Source organism: Octodon degus, unplaced genomic scaffold, assembly GCF_000260255.1.
Source record: "Octodon degus isolate 3935 unplaced genomic scaffold, OctDeg1.0 scaffold00245, whole genome shotgun sequence".
Lineage (NCBI taxonomy): Eukaryota > Metazoa > Chordata > Mammalia > Rodentia > Octodontidae > Octodon > Octodon degus.
The window spans coordinates 2332594-2353852 of record NW_004524821.1 but is presented as its reverse complement, the minus strand read 5'-3'; the positions used below and the strand labels follow the sequence as shown (position 1 = coordinate 2353852).

Here is a 21259-nt window from a genome sequence, read left to right as displayed (position 1 = left end):
CCCTCACCAGGTTGAGGAAGCTGGAGTGTGCTCTTGCTCCACTGAGTCAGGCCCACGATGGCCACCATCTTGGCACCCAGGCTGCTACGTCGCTTCTTGGCGGTGGTGGTCCCAGTCCCACCCCCAGTTTGCTGGGATCCGCAGATTTCACCACTGATGCTGGAGCTCCGAACCACATTCCTGGGGGCCCCAGCTGAGGCTGGACCAGGCTCCCCGTTAAACATGGTCCCCAGGGCTGCAGGGCCTCAGGCAACTCTGAAAGTAGGTGGGAGATAAAAGGATTCCACATCAGACTCCAGTGACCTGACCATGGCCTGCCACTTCTACCTGTGTGATCTTGAGCAAGTCATTTAGCCTCTTTGATGCTAACAATTAAATGAACAAATAAATCTCAAGGGTACACACAGGGTCTAGCTTAATAAATGAGACTATTCTTATAAGCATGCAGCTATGAAAACTGGCAGGTGATCTGGTTTGGTGGTGAAGATCAAGGCTGTGGAGTCAGATGGCCTGGGCTTGAATTCCAAAGGCCCCTACATACTTGCTGGGTGATGCTATGACCAAGCATCTTGGGGTTTCAGGAAAACAATTCAGAAAAATGAGAAATGAAAGACCTTCCTTCTTAGGATTATTGCAAGGATTAAATGAGATAGTGCAGGGAAAGTGCTGAGAATAGTGTCCATGCACAGAAAGGCTACTGAGCATGTGTTGCAGATGACTACTTCTACAGCAAATAACAAAAGGAGGGGAACAAAATAGCCTCCAGCCTGTGCAGACTGTGGAAGGGATGGATTCTCCTAGGGGAAAAGGAATGGTCCAGAAAATCCCAAACCAGCAGGCAAAAATCACCCTTCAGTGCACTGCTGAGAGGCAGTCAATGTCAGCATTTTAACCCAGTGCTTTCCAAACTCCTGTACATGCACTCAAAACAACAATTGGACTCATACTGAAATGCAACTTTTGTATCCTGATATTTTTCATCTAATATTTTGTCATAAGCATTTCCCAATGTCATTAACACTTTGTACAAATGTTTTAATGCAACCATAATCATCTGTTGTGTATAGGTAGAATAACTGACTTAAATATTTCAACATGGTTACCTCTTCTTCTTATGTATTTAGTACAGGGTCTACAGAGTCTCACTACATAGATCAGACTCACAGTGATCCTCCTGTTCTCAGCCTCCCAAGCCCTGGGATTATAGGCATGCACCACCACGCACAGTCTCAGTCAACATCTCAGTGCTCCCTGGGGGCGGAGCTGGCAGGGCATGCCTGGGATCGAACCCCAGTCTCTGAGCTTGCCGAAGCAGCGAAGCAGGTGCTTTAGTCCACTGAGCTATCTGGCCAGCCCCTAACATGGTTACCTCTTGAATCAACTCCAAGTCTGTCTCTTCTTCTCTTCTCTTCTCTTCTCTTCTCTTCTCTTTTCGTTTGTTTGTTTTTTGCTGTACGGGGGATCAAACTCAGGACCTTGCACTGCCCAGGCAGACACTTATGTCACTGAGTTATTTCACCAGCCCTTCTTCTCTTTTAAATAAACACTGAAATAAACATTTCTCTACACTGGTTTGTAGGCTCACATCCTTAGACTGGCTCTGAGAAATGGTCAGATAGAAGAGTATGGTACTTCTGGGAGATCCCTTCCTGATGTCTGGCAGAGAACTGGTTTCATCAGGTGCTACCCTGTGCCTTGCTGCAGGGACAGATCTTCATGAGTTTAAGGCCATCAAGGAATTACTTTCTCGTTAGCCACTCTCACTTACCTAAAGGTGGTCATATGCTTAAGTCAGCTCTGTTCAGCTTAAGAGAATGGTCTGCATTCCACAATTAAGGGAGAAATTGGGGAAAGGCTTTTTTTCTGTATTCCTCTCTCTCCCTTCCTCCTCCAAGACCCCATCTGCTACATGGGGCCCATCCTTAGGGTGCAGCCAGTGCATAGACCCAAAAGACTTCAGGCCATACTTGAACCCGCTTTCCTCTGTTCTTCTACATATGTATTTTCCATTGCTTAAGCCAGTTGGAACCAGAGTTCTCAATTATATTCTACCTGACACTGAGGGAATTTTTTTTTCTTTTTAACCTTGGACTATATTGCCAAATTCTATCCAATGTATAGAAATTTACTCTCCTCATTAGCTCTGTTCAACAAATATTTAATTTCCTAAAATCCAAGGCCAATGCTAAATGCCAAGATATTGTATAGTAGTGAGCCAAGAAAACTGGGTGCTGCCTTTCCAATGCCTTCCAGTCTGGCAGGGCAGATAGACAATAAGTAAGTGTCTAAATGTACACTTAAACATTTAATGGTGGGTGTGGAAAGTGCTAGGAAGAGAAGGACAGGGGCTCTGAAGTCCACTCTGTAGGGAGGCACCATCAGCATGTGAGGCACTTCCAAGAGGATGAGGTCTCCAGGTGTTAGCTTCTATAACTTGACTGCAAAACCTGGTGCTGCAGTCAGTCTCCCTGGCTCAAGTAGAAGACAAGAAAGCCACTGTTCCAGCTGCTCAGCACCTAGAGCCCTCCTGGCTCTGTCCCAGCCCTGTCTCGAGCCCTCTTCCTAGAGCAGCTGTGCAACCCTGAGATAAAGGCACATAGCTGGACCTTCTACCCTCAAGCTTACCCCTGAGGGAGTCTCACTTTTCAAAAGAACATAGAAAGGGGCAGGAATATAGGATTAGGAGAGGCACTACTCTGGCTGCTGAGAAAGACAGCCCCCTGATTCTGAGACTCGTCACCTGGTCTCTCTGCAAACATAGTTCCTGTAGCCTGGTGTATTAAGGCTGACAAGGCAGATGAGTCAGAGCCCTGCTTTACCATCTTTGTAGCTCTCTGGGTAGTTCTCACTCACCCTATGACATCATCAGAGCCCCAGATTATATTTCTCCACCCTCCCCTATCAACCATGTAGCCAATGGAAAGTCCCCCTGGACTTTGGCCTACGATGATCCTTTCTCTTTAGTTTCCAATTCTAGTGCCAGTTTATGTGGGTTTTTAGGTATCTGCATAGCCTTTTGGTGGAAGATGGGACAGGACTTATCTGATACTGTGAATCTGCCATAGTATCAGTATAATTTGCTCTTTATAGCACTTTAGAATGTATGTAGGTATCTTCACAAGGTAGATGAGAAAACTGAGTCTCAGAGGAGTGTCCTCCTCAACAGGAAGTGGCAGGGCTTGAACACAAACAGTCTTGCATTTCCACAAAGAGATGTACATGCTCAGCTGCCTTTGCCCCTTCAACCCAGAACTCATTCAAAGATGTGGGCCCATCCCTCAAGCTCTGGCTTTGACCTGGAACTTTAGGCTCTTTGAAAAACCTGCAAATAAAGTGCTTATGAGGAGAAAATTTACCCCCTCTGGTCCTAAATTCCCTCAGGTAGCTCAGCAGCTAAACTGAAGAACCCCCCTCCAACTCCCAGAACTTAACTGGAGAAGCCTCCATGGTGCTTGAGAGCACAAGCCCAGGGGTGAGACAGAATTCCTGACCCTGCCAACCTGGGAGTTCATGTTTCCTCATGAATAATGAGTGGAACTGATGAGCACATGGTTTGACATCCAGAACCCTACATTAGACAGAGCTATTTTATCATCTTCATGTCCCCAGAGATCACAGGGACCTGGAGGACTTACAAATTCTTGGGGCAGCCCAGCCTACAGTCTATAGGATGCCCCCAAGGGGAAGGAGGAATCAGAGGTCCTAGGCCCTGCCTTGTGCTCCAGGACTCTACAAAGGAAAGCCGGGGGGCGGGGTAGGAATCATGACGTGGAGTTAGAGTGTGAGCAGCCTTCATGTATATGTCTCTAGGCCTTAGCATCTTCATCTATGCTAACGGAAGGAGTCAGAGTAGGTTCTTTGGAAAAGTCCATTGGATTGAGAGAGCTGAGCCTGTGATGGCATGTCACAGTTGGTGAGGAAGGGACCCCTGATCTGGGGTTCTGGCTCCTTAATCTGGCAGCCAGTCTAGAAAGGTGAGCCAGAGATCTAGACAGATATGGCTGCCCTGCCCCTATAAGGACGGCAGCATAGCAACTTCGGAATCATCAGACCACGGGGATGGGAAAGAAGTGGCAGAGCTGGGGGAGACTGCTGAGAGGCATCCCATCAGGACACATAATACATGTCATGGGCCAGTGGTTCTATGTAGTTAGTAAATGAAACAAAGCCTTTCCATTAAAATCAGTTCAATAATTCCCCTGCCTCTGAGCAAGACTATCCCTTTCCCCACCTAGTTCATGGTACCTAGAACATGGAACCCTGCTACAGTCTTGCTAAGCCATGGGAGCTCACTCTGAAGTTCTGCCTGATGACTCTCATCCATTATTACAGCAGAAAAAGAACGTGGTTCTTGCTTATTCTCCAGGGAGCAGAATTCCAGGAGACACCATCTAAGCTTTCCTGCCAGAATTTCAGGTGACACGATTCAAGCTTCCTAACAATAAGCCTACATGGTTTTTTCTAGCCTGCAACATTTGGGCTCTGCCTGGGGTCTTTCTGCCCTAAGAGCTCTCCAAACAGGTCCCAAACCCTCCCAAGAGCAGGTTCCAGGCCTTGCCCAGAGCCCCTGGGTCCCTAGATTCCTCTGACCATGTGTCTACGCAGCTAAGGAACCTTTTCTGATAGTCAATGAAGAACCCAAAAAGCTAAGGTAAAGCCAGTAGCTCACCTTCTATAGGAAAAAATGAGGAATCTATAGTAAGTTGCTGGACTATTAGGTAAAAGCAGGCTGTGAACAACTGAAGCTTCTAAACAGTGTCCTGAAAACAGCTCATGACCAGTTCATGAGCTAAAACTGACTTGCCATCTCCATTCCAGCCTGGAATCCCACTAAGCAGAAAATCAGGGCCCCAAATAGGGAAGAGACATGACCAAGCTCACAGAGAATGCTGGGGGCCAAACCAGAGATCCAACCTGAGAGCCAAGGTCCCCCATCACTTGATAGTCTATTAGGTCCTTCCTCCCCACTCCTCACCTGGAAGAAAAACCAAACTCACCAAACTGATGATTCCAAGTATAGAGCTCTGCATCACCGGAGATTCTTCCCTTTGAACAGCACACCTCTAGGGCATTTGCACAAGGCTTCACTTGTCTTCTGCTGAGCCACTAGTCTCCAGGAAAGGAGGTAAAGGAAATCAAGACAGGCTCTCAGGAAGAAGTGATGTGATAAAAGATCTGGAAGGGAAAAGCTGAGCTCAGAGGAAAAGCTAATGAAGACATGTGTCATCAAGGGCTTCCAGCAGCCCTTGTAGAGTAAAAAGATGAAATAGCTGTGAGATCTTGAGTAAATCATTTTACCTTTCTAAACCAACCAACCAACTAACCCACCAAACTGAACTCCCAGGTCCCTTACTCTGGCTTTAAGTACTTAAGAGAGGGAGAGACGGGGGGAGGGGGAGAGAAACAGACAGACAGAGAGGCATAGAGGCAGAGAAAGAAGATTTCTAAGAAACTCTAGACTCTATTCTTTCACCAACCTCCCTCTGACTACTGGGGTCTAGATCTCTCCCTAGACACTGTAACATACCAGAAGTCACAATTGGGAGGAACTCCTGGCTCTGTCCCCAGCCATGTGGCCTTGAGAAATTGCTTCTCTGACCCTCCATTTCCTCTCTCTGAGTCTGACCACCACTTGGATTCCACCCAACCCTCCTAGGTGGACTGGAGATCAGATGAACCAGTAAGAAGCAAGAAAGCAGAGTGATAAAAACATGTGCTCTGAGGCAGACTAAGAGCAAAATCTAGATCTGCCTCTTACAAGCCAGTAATGGAGAGTTTCTCTATCAAACCCCACAAACCTACATTCCTCTTCACTAAGTGGAGATGACAACATATACTTTAGGAGACATTTTAGATACATATTATAAAATGAAGATTGGTACATGCTTAGTGACCAGTTGGTCTGGTACCCAGTTATTACTCATAATGGTGCCTTGTACATGGTAAACAATTGCCAGGTTTTAATTTCAATTCACCAAGAGCAATCACCTGAGGGGATGGCCCATAAGTTACAAGATGGCCCAGCAGTTACCCAGAATGAGGGTTCCAGTTGGTGTAGAAGGGCCCAGGAAGCTCTACCAGTCTTAGCTCCTAAACCTTTGTAGTATGCTGGGTCTGGAATTTGAGACCCCTTCCCTGTCCTAATCCTATCTGGACCCACATGGGAGGCCAGGGCCTACAGAAAGGGAAGGGTGAGCCTACAGTCCAGTCTTTCCTTTCACCACTTTGGGAGTGGTAGGTGGGTGATAGGGGCTGGGATGAGGTAGGGGAAGCAGTCTGGACAATAAAACATGCCCCTCCAGAATGAGGAGCACATACTAACCTCTGTCCTTACTGTGTAGACTTTTGTCTCCCCAGACTACCTTACATAGATATACACAGACACACACAGACTCACAGACACACATGCAACACACACACACACACACACACACACACAGCACTGCATTTCAAATATTCAATCATACATAACATGGATCCACATAGATAATATACACACAAAGACAAATCACACATGTTTACATGCCCCCAAGATACTCATCCACTCAAAGGTACACAGAAGCAACCAAACAGGCAATCAAGACAGCTACAGGCATTCAGATTCACATTTGCGTATACACTTGCATGAACTCATCTCCCCATGCCCAGGCAGAGGCAAGAAAAGCCCCATCACTACAGTGGCCAGGGAAGTGGGAAGCATCTTACCCAAAACCATGAGCTCTCCAGGCTGAGGTATAAACACCAGCTCTGAGCAGGCACCTGAACACAAACACTCGTATATGATCCGGATCCCAAACCCAATCTCCTGACCCCATCCCTGCAAGACCAGACAAAGAAGTGCATCGGTGAGGTTTGTGGTGAGGAGAGGAAAAGGCTGGCAGGGAGCAGCTGCTGTCACCATGGCTACCGGCTGACCCACTTCTCTTCCACCTAGGCAGGCCCACCCAGCCTAAACAAGGTGAGGACAGGCTGCTTTGGACAGGGTAGGCCCTCTGCCACCCTGCACAATAAAGAGAGGATCTCTGAGAGTATGGAGGGATGAACAAGCACCAGCTAGGCTGAGTTCCATGTAGGAAGGCATTATAGACAGACATCCCTAAGGGAAGCAGGACGCTAAAGACATGGCCTATGAAAGACCTAGCTTCTTCCAGCACCCAGGCCTATGGCCTCAGAAAGTCAGACAGGTCTGGATCCATCCTTAGTCATAGCTGTCATGCAGTGCTGCTGTGGGGTGGTCAGCACTATGTCTCCAGGCCCTAAGAACTCAGCACATCCAAAGCTGAGCATACCAGGCTGGAGGCCCTGTCTGGTTTGGAGGAAGGTTCTGAAGGTGAGGCCCATTCACCATCCTCCAACAAGGGACTGCTGGGGATAGGCTGTACCTCTTTCTCTGGACAGAACTGCCCTGTGCCTTCATATAGCCACAGGGCTTCCAAGAACATGGTTATGTGTCCTTAGCAATAGGGACTTAGAGGAACAATATGCCTTCAGAGTCCTCCATTTGAGAGGCGATGGCCTACAAAGCAAGATGAACTGCTTGTGTCTGACACTCTGTCAGAGCTCTCTAATTCACTCAGGACAAAAGAGACACCTCATATCATAGCCCCAACCCCATATGAACCAATGCCTGACTTGCTCTCCCAGGTCCCACCTCTTGTTCCTACTCTGTATTATAGCCACATGGTCTTTTCATTCTTAGAAAGTGCCACTTGGTCTTCTGTCTGTCTGGAATGCTCATATCCAGCCTGCCCCAGCCCTGTGCTCTATGGACAGCACTTGTCTGTCTGTCTGCCCTGCATGGATGATCCCTACCTTTCATTCATCTTCACTCAGGCCTAGTTTCAGGGTCATTTCTTTCTAGGCATGGTTATTCACTTCTCATGCTCCTCCAGAATTGTATGCTGTTCTTTTGTGCCAGGGGTTGAATGATGCCCTGTTCCCAACAAAATCCTGATGTCCTACCCTCTCAAACTTAAAATGTGGCTGTGGTTTAAAACAGGCTCATTGAAGATGTGATTGAGATTATGCTAATTCAACAGGGGTCCTTCAGAAAGATGGCCATGAAGCAAGACAATGTCATGTGACAACAGAGGCAGAGACTGGAGCCATGCAGCACCAAGCCAAGAGATTCCAAGGGTGCAGCTGCCACCCGAAACCAGGGCACTGGCATGAAGCAGGTTCTCCCTCAGCCTCCAGAAGGAAACAACCCTGAAGACACCCAGACTTCACACTTCCAGCCTCCCAAACTTCAAGGGACTAAATTTCTATCATTTTAAGCTGCCCAGTGCATGGTACTTTATTATAGCAGCTCTTAAAGATACAGATACTGTTATTCTAACTTGCTTGGTACCTGTCTCCCATTCCTCATTCCCTGCTATGAGCTGCTTAAAAATAGGAACCATGTTGTCTTCACCCTAAATCCCTGGTCAGGAATAGATCTGAACTATTTCAGGGATGAATAAATATTTGTTCAATGAATAAATGCCAATCAGAAACATTAAATTGGGGGCCAGCAAGATAGCTCAGTGGTCTAAAGCTCCTGCTTAGGCAAGCTTAGGCAATGCACAGGGACCGCAGTTCAATCCCTGGGACCACATGCTGCACCAACCCCACCCCCAGGGTGGGCTGAGCTGGTAAAAAAAGAAAGAAAGAAAGAAAGAAAGAAAGAAAGAAAGAAAGAAAGAGAAACGTTAAAGTAACAGTGCTTGTACCTGGAGAGAATTGTGAGTTATTTTTGTTTTCTTCATGATATATTGTGTTTTCTAAAGTTACTACTTTAGAAAGTATATTAATGTTATAATGGAAAAACAGCAATATTTTTCTTTTCAAAACATACACTAAAGTAATAGACCTTGCCACTAGTGTGTGCTCATGGACTGGGAAAAGTTATCAGCTATGTGTCTGATAAATGCTTTTTATTGATTAATTGATTTCTCCTCATGTTACTAGAGTGCTTTCTGGAGCCAGATTTACAGAGCTGAAACTATGTGGCCTCTCATGGTATGAATTCCAGGTTGGGAAGGGTTCAGGAAGGACACATGCTGAGCTTAATCAGTCTGCCCAGAGGTTGTACCCAAGAAGCCCACCCACAATGGCCAAAACCACACCCAAGCAGACACAAAAGCCTGCCCCTCAAAGAACACAGTTCCAGGGCTTCTTGAACTGAAATGTGCACACAAATCGCCAGGAATCTTGTTGAAATGTAGCTCTTGACCCCCAAGGGTCACAGGTAGAGTCTGAGGCCCTGAACTTCTCACAGCTCTTGGTGATGCTGCTAGTCACCACTCAAAGCACTGAGAAGCAAAGATAAAATACTCTGGTCATCCTGTAGAGGAAGAGAATATTTGTGCATGGGAGAGACTAAAGAAAGTGTCACTGAAGAGTTAGCTGCAGAGCCCTTGGAGGATAGGTAGGATGTGGAGAAGCAGATGTGGTTCTACAGGAAAGCAGTGGAACTACTGGGAAGTAACAGACAGTAAATGACGTGTTCAGAGGCTGGTGAACAGAGCTGATAAATTAGAGCAGAAGGAAAAGATAGTTGTGTGAGCAGGCACTGGAAAAGGGGGCTAAGAGCAGCCAATGAAGGGCTCTGAAGGTGGTGCCAAGAATCAAGGTTCTAACCCTGTAGGAGTGAAATCTGACAAGATTTAGGTATAATGTTTGACAGGGATCAGTCTGACAGTGCAGAATCAGAAGAAAGCTGAGAGCAGTGAGAACATCCAGAAGGCTGTCATAGCCATGCACATAGCAGGGACTGCCCTGCTTCTGATCTGACTGTTTAAAGAGAACAGGGTAGCCAGGCACCTAGGTGGGATTAGGGGATTATCTGTTAAAGGGACAAAGTTGGAGAGAGGGGAAAAAATAGAATGCAGGGCGAGTTATGGGAAGGATGGAGCTATGAGATTCTCATGGAAGAGCCTGATGTCCTGGAAGACAAATCTGGCTTAAGGACAAGATGATCCTCCTCTTAGTCACAGGTCTGAGATAACACTGCAGCTTTCACATGGAGATAGATGCAGGGCCAGTAAGCAGATCCACTGAGCGCAAGAGAGGTGGGTGAGTGGGCAGGCATTGAGTGTGTTCCCAGAGGGAAAAGTGGGGTATAAAAAGGAAAGGGAATGCCCACGGGGAAAGACAGATGAGGAAGGGGCAGGAGATAATACCTGAAATGAGAAGGAAGAGCACAAAATCCATGGATGGGGGGAGGATGCGCAGTTTGACATAGGAGGAGAACTTAGGGAAGCCACAACCATGCAGATGGCCAACCTGGCAGCCCTACAACACCCTTCTGTGGATACCAGGGAAGGGACTGCCTTGGATGGAGGAGGCTGAGGCAAACATTCCAACTCTGCTCCAGGAGGCATGTGAAGCCCAGGACTGAAAAGGAGCATAGTTGAATGGAAAGTAGCACGTAGGCTAGCAAAGAGGGGTTCATCTCCAGGGGAAGGTCTGACTTGTAGTAGAATCCCAAGGTCCCTGAGTCTCCTGAGCTCTTTTTTCAGCTCAGCCTTAGTATGGAAAGAGCAATCTCCCCAGTCTCCATGCAAAGTACACCCAACCTGCTGCAGAAGCCCCGGGGCAGAGCAAAGCTTAGGGAAGAAAGAATTCTTTGAAGCAAACTCTTACTGCTGGCAAGCACATAATTTATCATCCAACTGGAACCCTTTTGTGAGTGAGCAAGGCACCACTAACAATCACACCAGGACCACAGACAAAGGTGTAAATTAAGACTGCCTCAGGCAAACCCAGGTATATGGTCCCCCTGTCCCTGTGAGATACTGAATACCCGTTTAGTTCCTGCTGCCCCTTCTTAGATGGGGTGGCTGAGTTGACAGTTGGCAGTACACAAAGGCAAGCTCATCCCTAGATGAGGGCTCTGCTGAGTGGGGTTGCTGGGTGAGACAACCCCTACCGCCTAGCCAGCCCTGCCCTGCACAGACTCCCAGCTAGGGCAGAGGCGGCAGCACCAAGGACAGCGACTCCGTCCCTGCCGGCCCCTCCCCTTGCCTGACTGCTGGAGAGCAATCAATATTTCATAGGAGGAAGGGGCTCCAGTTACGAGCCCCACGCCAAGCTGAAAGGCGCCACTCCACCTGCTGCCTGCCCTAGGGGAAACTTGGGAACCCATCATCACAACCATGCTCCAGGCCAGGCACAGACATAGTTCCTAGGGCCCACACTTCCCCACACCCCTCCACTCCTGAACCCCTTCAAAGCAGGCCACACACTTTCACTCCACTATCCAGACACACCACATGACCAGAAACATGCTGTACAAAGACAGCATGTACACAAAACGGCAGGCACACACCACACCCAGCACAAAAAGCCACCTAGACAGAGCACACATACACAGAAACACACAAGACAGTTATCACACATATAGTAAATAGAGATACAGTGCTCAAAGACCATATAGACATGAGACCTCTACCACACACACACAAAGGCACATGCTGCACAAAAAAACCCTCCCAAGGAACTTCAGACATATCCCATGAGGATTCATTTGCCACATTTACCATAAGCATGCTACATATACACATGTGCACACAGGCACATGCACACCACACCCCCACACACAATATCTACAGAGAGATGCTCACGTACCATAGACAGACAAGAACACATACCCTACTCTGGTGAGGCCCCCCACCCCTCACTGTGAATGTAAGTCTGGACAGAAGCAGACAGGCTGTCCTCCCTCTCATCTGCTTGGCCCAGGTTGTGGGCCCTGTAGAGGAAATCATGTACCCTCGGAGGCCTCCTGGGAGGTGCTCTCTAGCTCCAGGAGCAGGCAGTCTATAGCACAAAAAGGGTGGCAAATGCAGGTGCAGAGGAATGGGGACTTTTGAGAGTCCAAAGCCTCTTGGCTTTATGGTCCTCAGGCCCCAGCTCTGGGACACACAGTGCCAGAGACAGCTTTACCCTCACTGCTTCTCCACAAGGCCCTGAGTCTGCACTGTGCATGAGGACCATGAGAAGTGGGGGATGTGAAGCTCCTGCTCCCCCCTGGAGGGTTCCAGCCTGGACTCAGAGATGAGGGGGCTACTCCCATTCAGACTCTCCACCTCCTAGAGTCCCCTTTGCAAGCAGGTCATACAGATGGTGGCACAGATTCTCCTGACTGCAGGACAATCATGGCAAATAACAAAGACAGAAAAAAGTTCAAGCCAGGGCACAGAACGAGCAGAGGGGAGGCCAGCAAGGCAGGGAGAGACCCCCAAATTTGTCACAATGGTGGAAGATACAATTTCAAAATTAGGCCACATTTCTGACTTCCCACACCACTTCCTACTTTTTATTAGCTACATAACACTGTATCTGTATCTCACTTCAACAATTTCTGCCAAATCCATAGGTCCCTGTACTGTAATGCACATTTTTAAGTTGACATTTTTTTTTTTTAGGGAGAGGTCTGCAGGGTGTTCAAGGTCTCACTACTAGATCGGACTTGTAGTGATCTACCTGTTTACAGCCTCCCAAGAGCTGGGATTACAGGCGCTCTCAGTCTTAACTGTCATCACAGCATGCCCTGGGGGCAGGGCTGGCACAGCAGGCCTAGGGATTCAACCCTGGGCCCCTGAACCTGCTTGCAGGCACTTTAATCCACTGAGCTATTTGGCCAGCCCTAAATTGACACTTTTAACTTAATATACTTAGTTTTATGTAACTGTTACTACTAAAAACCAAAAAGCCCATTATCACTTTTAATAAATAGGACAGTAAAATAAACACAATAAAAAACAAAGCTATATTATAAATTTTATTTATTCATTTATTTATTTATTTTGATACAGAGTCTTGCTATGGAGTTTGGACTCATAGGTATCCTTCCTCAGCACTGAGATTACAGGCTTGAGCCACCACACCCAGTTGCAGCAGCCAGCATGGCATGCAGTACCAGGGATTAAACCTGGGTTCCTGTGCTTGCCAGGCAGGCACTTAGACCACCAAGCTATCTCCCCATCCCTGTAGCTACATGGAATTGTCAACTAAAGCTCTCAGCCTAGTTAGAGAGCTTTCTCTGTTCAAACAGGAGGGTAACAAATATTGAAAAGCTGTGAAAGACACACTAGAAGCTACACTGACACTTTCTCCCTAGGACAACCTTGGACTTGATAGAGTTGAGAAGGAACTAACCCAACCTCCTCAGTATGTGAGATGCTGTCATACAAGGACAGGTCCATAAGCTCCTGAGAGTCATGTCAGGTAGCACTCCACGTGATAGGAAATGCGCCCAGCTTGCCCAGCTCTGTCAGGAGCTCTGTCAGGAGCTGGGCACAGCAGCTTGCTGGCACCCTGTTGCTGCCACCCATTCTGGCAATAACAATTCTGTAAAGGCTGCACAGTTCCTTCCTATTTACAAACTGTCTCTGCACCCTCTACCCAATATAGCCCCACAGCAGAAAGTATTATCCCCATTTTTGAATGACAAAAGTAAGCTTAGGAAGGTTCAGAGATTTGTTCACAGCCACACAGAATAGACCCACAAATAGGAGATTTGATTCCCACCCATTGCCCTGCACTATGTCCACCTGTCCTATAGTCAGGAGACCTTGTGCTGGGCTGGCTCTGTGTTGGACAGTGGGACAGACAAAGGATGATAACCAGGTCCATGAAGGCGTCATAATCCCCAAGGGAAAACAGTAAGTAGCAGAGATTAAGAAGTTTTACTCTGCAGTCACACTGCTGTTTCCCTAGTCTATAAATGCCATTTCTCTGAGCTTCAGTTTCTTTTTCTGTAAAAACTGAGGCAACAGTAGTAGCCCTCTTTCAGAATGCAAGGATGAAATGAAATAAAACATATGCGGTGTTTAGTGCAGAAAAAGTACTCAAACACTGTTCATTATTAGGACATTACAAAGAACAGAATCAATACAGGTGAAAAAGGGCTTACTGATGGGAGGGGGATGGACATGGTATGTTTTTCATTGAGGAAAGGAAATGAGGTAAGTAGGGTGCATAAGATATTGGTAGAAAAAATAGTTCTGACCGCTCATGTCTTTTCCTTCCCTTTCTGTGCACTCCAAAGACAGGTGAGGAAGTTCAGAGTCTCATCCCACCTCTCTCTGCTCAGGCTTCTGAATTATATGTCACAGGTTCTAGAGACTACCCTATCCACTGCTGCCCAAGGAAGAGCCCTTTTTTGGTCACATCTGAAGTCTCTTTTCTCCACATTCTGTCCACATGGAAGCTCTGGCCCACCTGCTCACAGTTCAGCATATGCCATATGAAGTATTTTCCCAGTTAACAAGGACATCCCCCCCTTTTTTCAAATGGGCCCCAAGAGCCATGTTTCAGGTCTGACTTGGTGAGCCTCTCCAGCAGGCTGCAACTGGTTGGCCCTGATTCCCTCAGAGCCAATCAGATCCTCTGCTGCAGCTCTGGAAATGGACCTGCCAAGCCCTGCATAGTGCTATCTCTGAATGTGTCTGGAACCAAGCAACACAATATAGGAACTATGTTTGGCTTGGTGCCTGGAAAAGCAGAGAAGTCCAGTCTGTGGTGACAGGAAGGCCAATACACAGAAGAGTATGAGGGACTGATTCAGCTCTCAGCCTTCCAGAGTCCACCTTCCCAAGGCTTACAATCTTCCTTCCCTTCAAGTTCCAGAAAACCCACATATACTTATAATAAGCCCTTCTTATTACTGAAGTTGGTTTGAGTGGGCTTCTGTATATAAGCAAAGACCTAATTAAGACAGAAAAAAGCTAGGAGCCAGAGATGCAAAGATAAACAAACCAGGGAGGTGGGGAACAAAACCTGTAAATCAGGCACACCTGTAATCCAAGGACCCCAGGAGGCAGAGAGAGGCAAGAGGACTGCTAGTTTAAACCCATCTTGGGAACTTGGTGACTTAGTGAGACCTTCTCTTGAAATAAAAAAATAAAAAGAGCTGGGGATGTAGCTTAGTGAGAAGGTCCTAGGTGAACAAAAACAAAACAAACCCAAGTCACAATCCCTGTGCCCTGCCCTGGAGAAGCCTAGTCCAGCAGAAGCCAATAAGCGATCGGGCTTCCACACAGATGTGGCAAAGGGAGGGAGGGCTAACATCCAGGGTTTAGAGGTCTGCAACTCAGAGGAGCCAAGTTGGTTTTAAAGAGAGCAGGACATTCTCCACAGAGACAGAGTGGGTGAAGAGGCCTCGTAAGCAGCAGGAACAGCAAGTGCAGAAGCACAGAGGCACAGAACAGCCCAGTGTGTGTGACAGAGGAAGTGCCAGGTGTTCAAAGTGTGCTGCGGAAGCCAGGGAGAAGGGGTGGACAGGGACCCAGGGACAGATCATAAAGAGCTTTGAATATCATGATAAGAGAAGCCCTTTTCCTGCCAGCAATGGGGAGCTATTGAAGTATTTTAAGTAGCAGGGGATAACAAGGTCAGTTCCGTGTTTTGGAATGACTGCTCTGGGGTGTATAGAAAAAGAACTGGAAAAGACAGGCATAGAGGCAAAGAGGCCATTTAGGATGCTGTAGGCTAGTTCTCCTGATCTTTCATTAATTTACCAACTCTTTGTGGACCTACTATGTACCAGAGTGAGGCAATGTAGGATTCCTGACCCACAGAGTACACAAGAGATCAAAATGTTGGAAAATCAATTCAGATATGCCAGGATATAGCTCAGCAGCGTAAGTTCCTGTATGGCAAGCACAAGGTCCTGAGTTTGATTCCTGGTACCAAAAAAAACCCAAATATGCAAAGTATCACAAATTACAAGGTATTATGGAGGGGGTGGTGTGTATGTCTGGATAAGTAGGAGTTAGTAGGGCTCCAAGAGAGGAAACACATGACAAGATTAGGGACAAATGTGAAAGACCTGCAGCTGAGGGAGAGCGTGAATGTCAACGATACAAAAAGCAAGCAAGGATCACATCACATAGAGCTTTGGAGACTGTCATTGAATCTGGACTTTATTCTAAGAACTCCTGGAAGTCAGAAATACATACATTTATTTATTTTGGTTTTTTGAGACAGGTTCTCACTATATAGTATAGGCTGGTCCTGAACTCACTATGTAGCCCAGGCTGGCCTTGAACTCTCAACAATTCTCTTGCTTCAGCCTTCCGAGAGCTGGGATTGCAGGTATGCACCACCACACTGGCAAATGTTTATCTTTAGATCAGTCTAATAAAAGAGTAAAAAATGAGCCCAAGGGAGCAAGAATGGTAAGGTAAGGAGCCCAAGTATGAAGCTGCCACCAAGTGTGTAGGTGAGCACTGATGGTAGCCTGGAGGAGCCATGGGCAGGAGGAGAGTCCATGAACGCAGACATGTTCAGGGAAACTAACAAGACTTGCTGAGGATGTGGGGACAAGGAGCGGGATGAGTCCAGGAGAATTTTCAGCTTCCAGCTTGAGCAAGTGGGTGGAGGATGGTGTCAGAGATGAGCTGGGGACCCTGGAAACAGAGTAGGTGTGGGTGGGTAGAGCTGGGGACTTGGGTTTGGGCCTAGGGCTGACTGTGTATGTCCAGGAAGTAGCTAGAGAGGCAGGCCCTGAACCAACAATTAAAGTTATGATAGCAAATGAGATGGCAATGGAAAGAAAAGAGGGGGAAGAACAGTTCTAAGGAGTCACAGGAGCAAGCAGAATTATGGCAGAGTGAACAGGAGCTCGGAGCTCGGAAACTCAGAACCCTGAAACCCAGGGGTTACCTTCTCTCAACCCCTGAAAGCTGAGGTTTGGCTTCCCTTTTCCACAGACACTTCCCCACCAAGGGTGCCCTCCTTTTCCCTATGCACCTTCTTCTCCTCAGGTAAAGCCACGTTCTCTTTCAGGGCCAGCTCAGGAACCCATCCTCCCGGGTGAAGACTTCTCTGGCTCAGGCCTGTGCTCTGCAGCTGGACAACATGGCCTTCAGTCCCAGCTCTGCCACTTGACAGCTGTGTGACTCTGGTCAACTAATCTGTTTCTTCCTATCTATACCATGGAGACAACAGTTGTGCCCACTTCATAGGGCCACTAGAAGATGAGCATGCAGAGTGCTTGGCCAATCATTAGCACACAGCTAAGCACTGTTGTGATTAGCCTGCCACCCACCCCAGCAGTTAGTCATGCCCTCCACCTTTTACAATCTCGACAGGAATTACTTGGAGGTCTGTCTTTTCCTGCCTCTGCCTACCCCTCAATGGTTTATGGACTAGGTAATATGCAAGGGTCAGTGCTAAAAGAAAACACATGATCATCTCTTGTTCAAAACTATTAAGATTTTCAAGATGGAGACAACAGATAATTAAACCAAATACAGGGTCCTTCCTTCTAAATCCATGAACTCTTACAACCCACTCTGCTCCCCACCCCAGCCAGCCTTGTACCTGGTCTAGGTTAAGTATCAGCACACATAAAACAGAGTAAAAAAGCCAACTGATGCTGAGATCAGGCTTTGTGATTACCACCTATAATTTCACTTTATCCTTCTACAGAAAGGTTAATTTAACCCCATTGTATAGTTTAGGGCATTATAGTTCAGAGATGTGGTATGCCTTGTTCATGAGCTGCAGAGTTGGGATGTGAACACAGGCCAGTCTGGTACCAAAGCCCTGCCTCCTGCCTTCTGGCTCCCTAGGGAAGTTGATAAAACCTGGTCCCAAAGGGCTAAGCATTGTCAACAAGGCTGAGATGTAGTTTAGCCCAGAGAGAGGGAGCTGGAGGGACTAGGAATGGTTTCCTTCCTCCTGGGACAAGCTACATAAACAATCACTCCCTGGGTGCCAAAGCTGCTGCTACATGGGGAGAGGGTAAAAGAAGTCAAAAGGTCACTGGGTGAAGGCTCCCCCTGCAATCCACAGGCTTTAGACTATGCTCTGGGGAAATCTGACCCAGTTTTCTCTGCTTACCATCTCCCCAGCCCCTTAAAATCCTTTAGGGGCTGCCATTAGCCTTCAGAGATATCCACACTACTCCAGTAAGTATCCTGCTAGACCAAGGAGGTCTGGCCCTGCCACCCCCAGGCCTCTCTCCCCATTACATCAAGCCCTACACATGGTTCCCTTCTTCATCCCCATTTCTTTGCTTCCTCAACTCCTTGGCACCCTCATGCCTCAGCTAAAGTGTCACTTTCTCCAGGAGCCATTCCCAGACCCCAAAAGACAGGTGAGTACCTCCAGTGATAGATTTGCAGCCTCTTCAAGTCCTTCCTTCCAATGCCTGTCACACTGTAATTATTGCTCTGGGTCATGACCCTGCTAGAATGACAGCTGGGCCTCACAGGGGCCTACTAGTTCGCAGAGATCAGCACCTCTTTGGTTCCCAGTGCACTTAATGCAACCTCCTGCAAGAGGCAAGAAGACCCAGCACTCTTTTTCCTTTCACACCACTCCTCCCTGATTCTTCATTTTCTTGACCAGGTATCTTGAGCTCCAAATATAAAAAGTTCAATCTTGCTCGGGAGAACCACTGCGCAGTAAGTACCTTCAACCTGCCAACCATGGCCTGGGGGCTGTGTATCAGATTAGTAAACTGCATTTCCTAATCCTTTTCCAGACTGAGTGGGTGGGTATGGATACAAATTAATCCTATTTTCCCCCAAGGAGACTGAGGCTCAAGAGTTTAGGCCAATACCTAAAATTGCACCAGGGAGAACAGAGGATGAGTCTCTTCTCTGCCCAAGACCTCACATCTCTGTGACTCACCATCCCAGGCCAGCACGCCTACACTCAGAGAACATGTGCTTCTAACCCACGCCCTCAGTCCAAACCCCCAGACCATGAAGCTCCTCTTGAAAGGCAGTGATCCAACAATATGAGAGATGGCCTGTCAGTGCCAGAGGCCAGTGTCAAAAGTTGCTTCTCCACGCATTGAAAAAAAAAATGCCAGTGTGGGATTAACCCCCCCCCAGGTCAGCAAACAGTACTGGGGGAGGTACCCCCATTGTCAGCAAAATGCCAGTATAGGAACTGTACCCTGCACCCCAAGTCAGCAGAAGGCCAGGAGCAGATACACTGCCACAGTCCATAAAAGGGCTGTGTGAGGCACTTCCCCCTACACCTCCTCTGCCTGGGGGTGCAGAGACAGTTCTCTGATGTGGGGCCAAGTGGGGCTCTCAGGGTGGGAGGAGGCCCTGGAGCTTTGGTTGCCTGGGGAGAAGGCTTTGGCTGGGGAGTGGGGCAGACTCAGGTGAGAGTTCTTACATGGCACTAATGAAATCAACCACCAGTCTGCCCCCTTCTCCCTGGGGACCCTCCAGGCTTCAGCTGATGCAATGCCCCAGCTGGATAATTGTTTTCTTTCCTCCTTAAAGGGCTAGCTGCTATTGCAGCTGCAGACATCACCCAGACCCCTGACAAATCCCACAGAGCTCAGCACCTGGGCAGGGAAAGCAGGAGTCCAGAGAGTAGCAGCTTCAGGCCTGAATTCCACAGACTAAAACCCAATTAATATCCAGAGATCAGAAGTGTTGGCGAGCAAGAAGAGAGAATAGCTAAAACAATGACATAGACCACATGCCCCAAGGGAAAGAACTAAGGTCCCTAGCACTTGGGTCTTGCGTATCTCCCCCAGAAAATACCTGGCATGGAGGTTACTCAAGATTTAAGAAATTGTCTACAGGTCCTCCTGCTTACCAGGCACTGATCTAAGTAGCTCAAATCCATTTCACTTACTGGTAGGTGACAGGTCTGTTTACTGAAAGAAACTCAGAGAGGAGAAGTGATTTCTCTAATATCACATAGCCAGATAGTGTCAAAGCCTGCCTTAAGCCAGGGCTCAAGACTCAAGGTTTCATACTCTCTAGTGTAGAACCACAGTAAGTGCCTAAGCCAGGCAGCTATATGAGAGCAGAAAAGGGTCTGTGGGCCCTAAGCAAACTCCAAAAGGCCTAGTGGTTGGTTTAAGCACAGGTTGTATGGGTCAACTCCCCCAGCAGGCTCTTGCCCAACCAGAGAATGCCCCATTAGGCTGACCACACACCCCTAGGGACACTTGGCAGCTGCATGATTACAGACTAATTGGTGGCTGGCAGCAATTAAGAGAATGGCTTGTTAACCTCTTACTGACCAGGCCCAACCCAAGGACCACAGACTTGAGAAGTCATTATGGGTAGAGCACAGGACCACATGTGCAGCAGCCTTCTTTCTCACACCCAGGCAACATGGTAGGGATAGGTTTTGGACACTGGCACTCATCCAGGTTCTTGAACCCTGAAGGGCCACATTCAAACCGGCCCCCAGAGGGCAGTGTCAGACAGTGTCCCCCTATTATCTTCCCTAAGGGAGGGGCACTGCATCCTCAGTCCAGAACTAGAGGAGCTATGGGCCCGTTGCTGAGCTTCCAGGCCTAACACACCGGGAAGAACTCCCATTCCTCTGGGCTGAGTTGTCCAGGGAAGGGGATGGGACGTGGGGTCCAGGCAGCCATGAGGCCAGCGGGGGAAGATGCACTGTCTGAAGGAAGTGTGTATAAGTTTTCTGCCAAGGCTCCCACCACTCCCTGAACCCTGGGCGCCCCACCATGCCATGCCACTGATCATCTTTCCTAGCTTCCCCAAAATGCTCTTCTTCCCCACCCTAAAGATGGAGTGTGCAACCCCATCCTTCTTCTTCTCCTTCTCCTTCTGGAGTAGAAGAATGGTGTCACGTTAGAAGGAAAAAGTGGCCGCTTCTTAACCAGGGCACTGGCAGAAGAGAGAAAGGCAGGGGTTGCCTCCCTGCTCCCTTTCCAGGAGGGATTTTAAGCACTTTCCAAAAATGCCATGTGAGGCAATGCTGTTGAAGACGAGGGCCCTAGTGCTCTGAGCAATAGCAAAGAACTCTGGTATCTGGAGTCCCCTTCCCCATTTTCCAGGCGTCCCCTCCCCCCTTCCCCTCCACCCCTAGCCTCACGTCCTACCTCTGCCCCCACCACCAGGCCCCGCACACTCAGACACCGACGCTGCGTTTCGCTGCCGGAACCCTCCCTTCGCCCTCCCACACCGCAGCCCCCTCCCCACTTCCACTCCTAGGCGAGCCAGGCCTGCTGACTTACCAGAAGGTGGGGCCGGTGGCGTCCTGACCCGGCGGGGGCTCCTCAGGCCGGGCAGAGGCGCCTCCGCAAGGCGGGGCAGGTGCTGCCCCAGGACCCCGCCCCGCGGACCCGGCGGTAGGCGCGGCTGGGCCCCGGCGGCCCGGACTCCAAGGGGGTGGGGACGCGGGGCGGGGAGGGGCGGCGAGGGAGGTTCAAGGGGGCATCGCCCGACACCGAGCCAGCCAGCTCTCCTCCGACTGCTGCGTTGCCAGCTCCGCAACAGCCACAGTGCTTAGCCGCCGCCGGGTGCAAAGCCCCAGT

The 21259-nt window shown here is 48.5% G+C and overlaps 1 protein-coding gene across 1 annotated transcript in view; it reads right to left on the bottom strand.

Moving 5' to 3' along the window:
- Window positions 1-21045, bottom strand: part of Rims3 (regulating synaptic membrane exocytosis 3) — a 39592-nt gene extending 18547 nt beyond the window's left edge. The window contains exons 1-3 of the mRNA XM_023706224.1: window positions 20960-21045; window positions 4998-5175; window positions 8-255 (exon numbers count right to left, since the gene is read on the bottom strand). Of these exons, the coding sequence (XP_023561992.1) occupies window positions 8-224 (217 nt within the window). The 5' untranslated portion in view covers window positions 225-255; window positions 4998-5175; window positions 20960-21045. The remainder of the gene's footprint in view (window positions 1-7; window positions 256-4997; window positions 5176-20959) is intronic.
- Window positions 21046-21259: the final 214 nt, after the last annotated feature.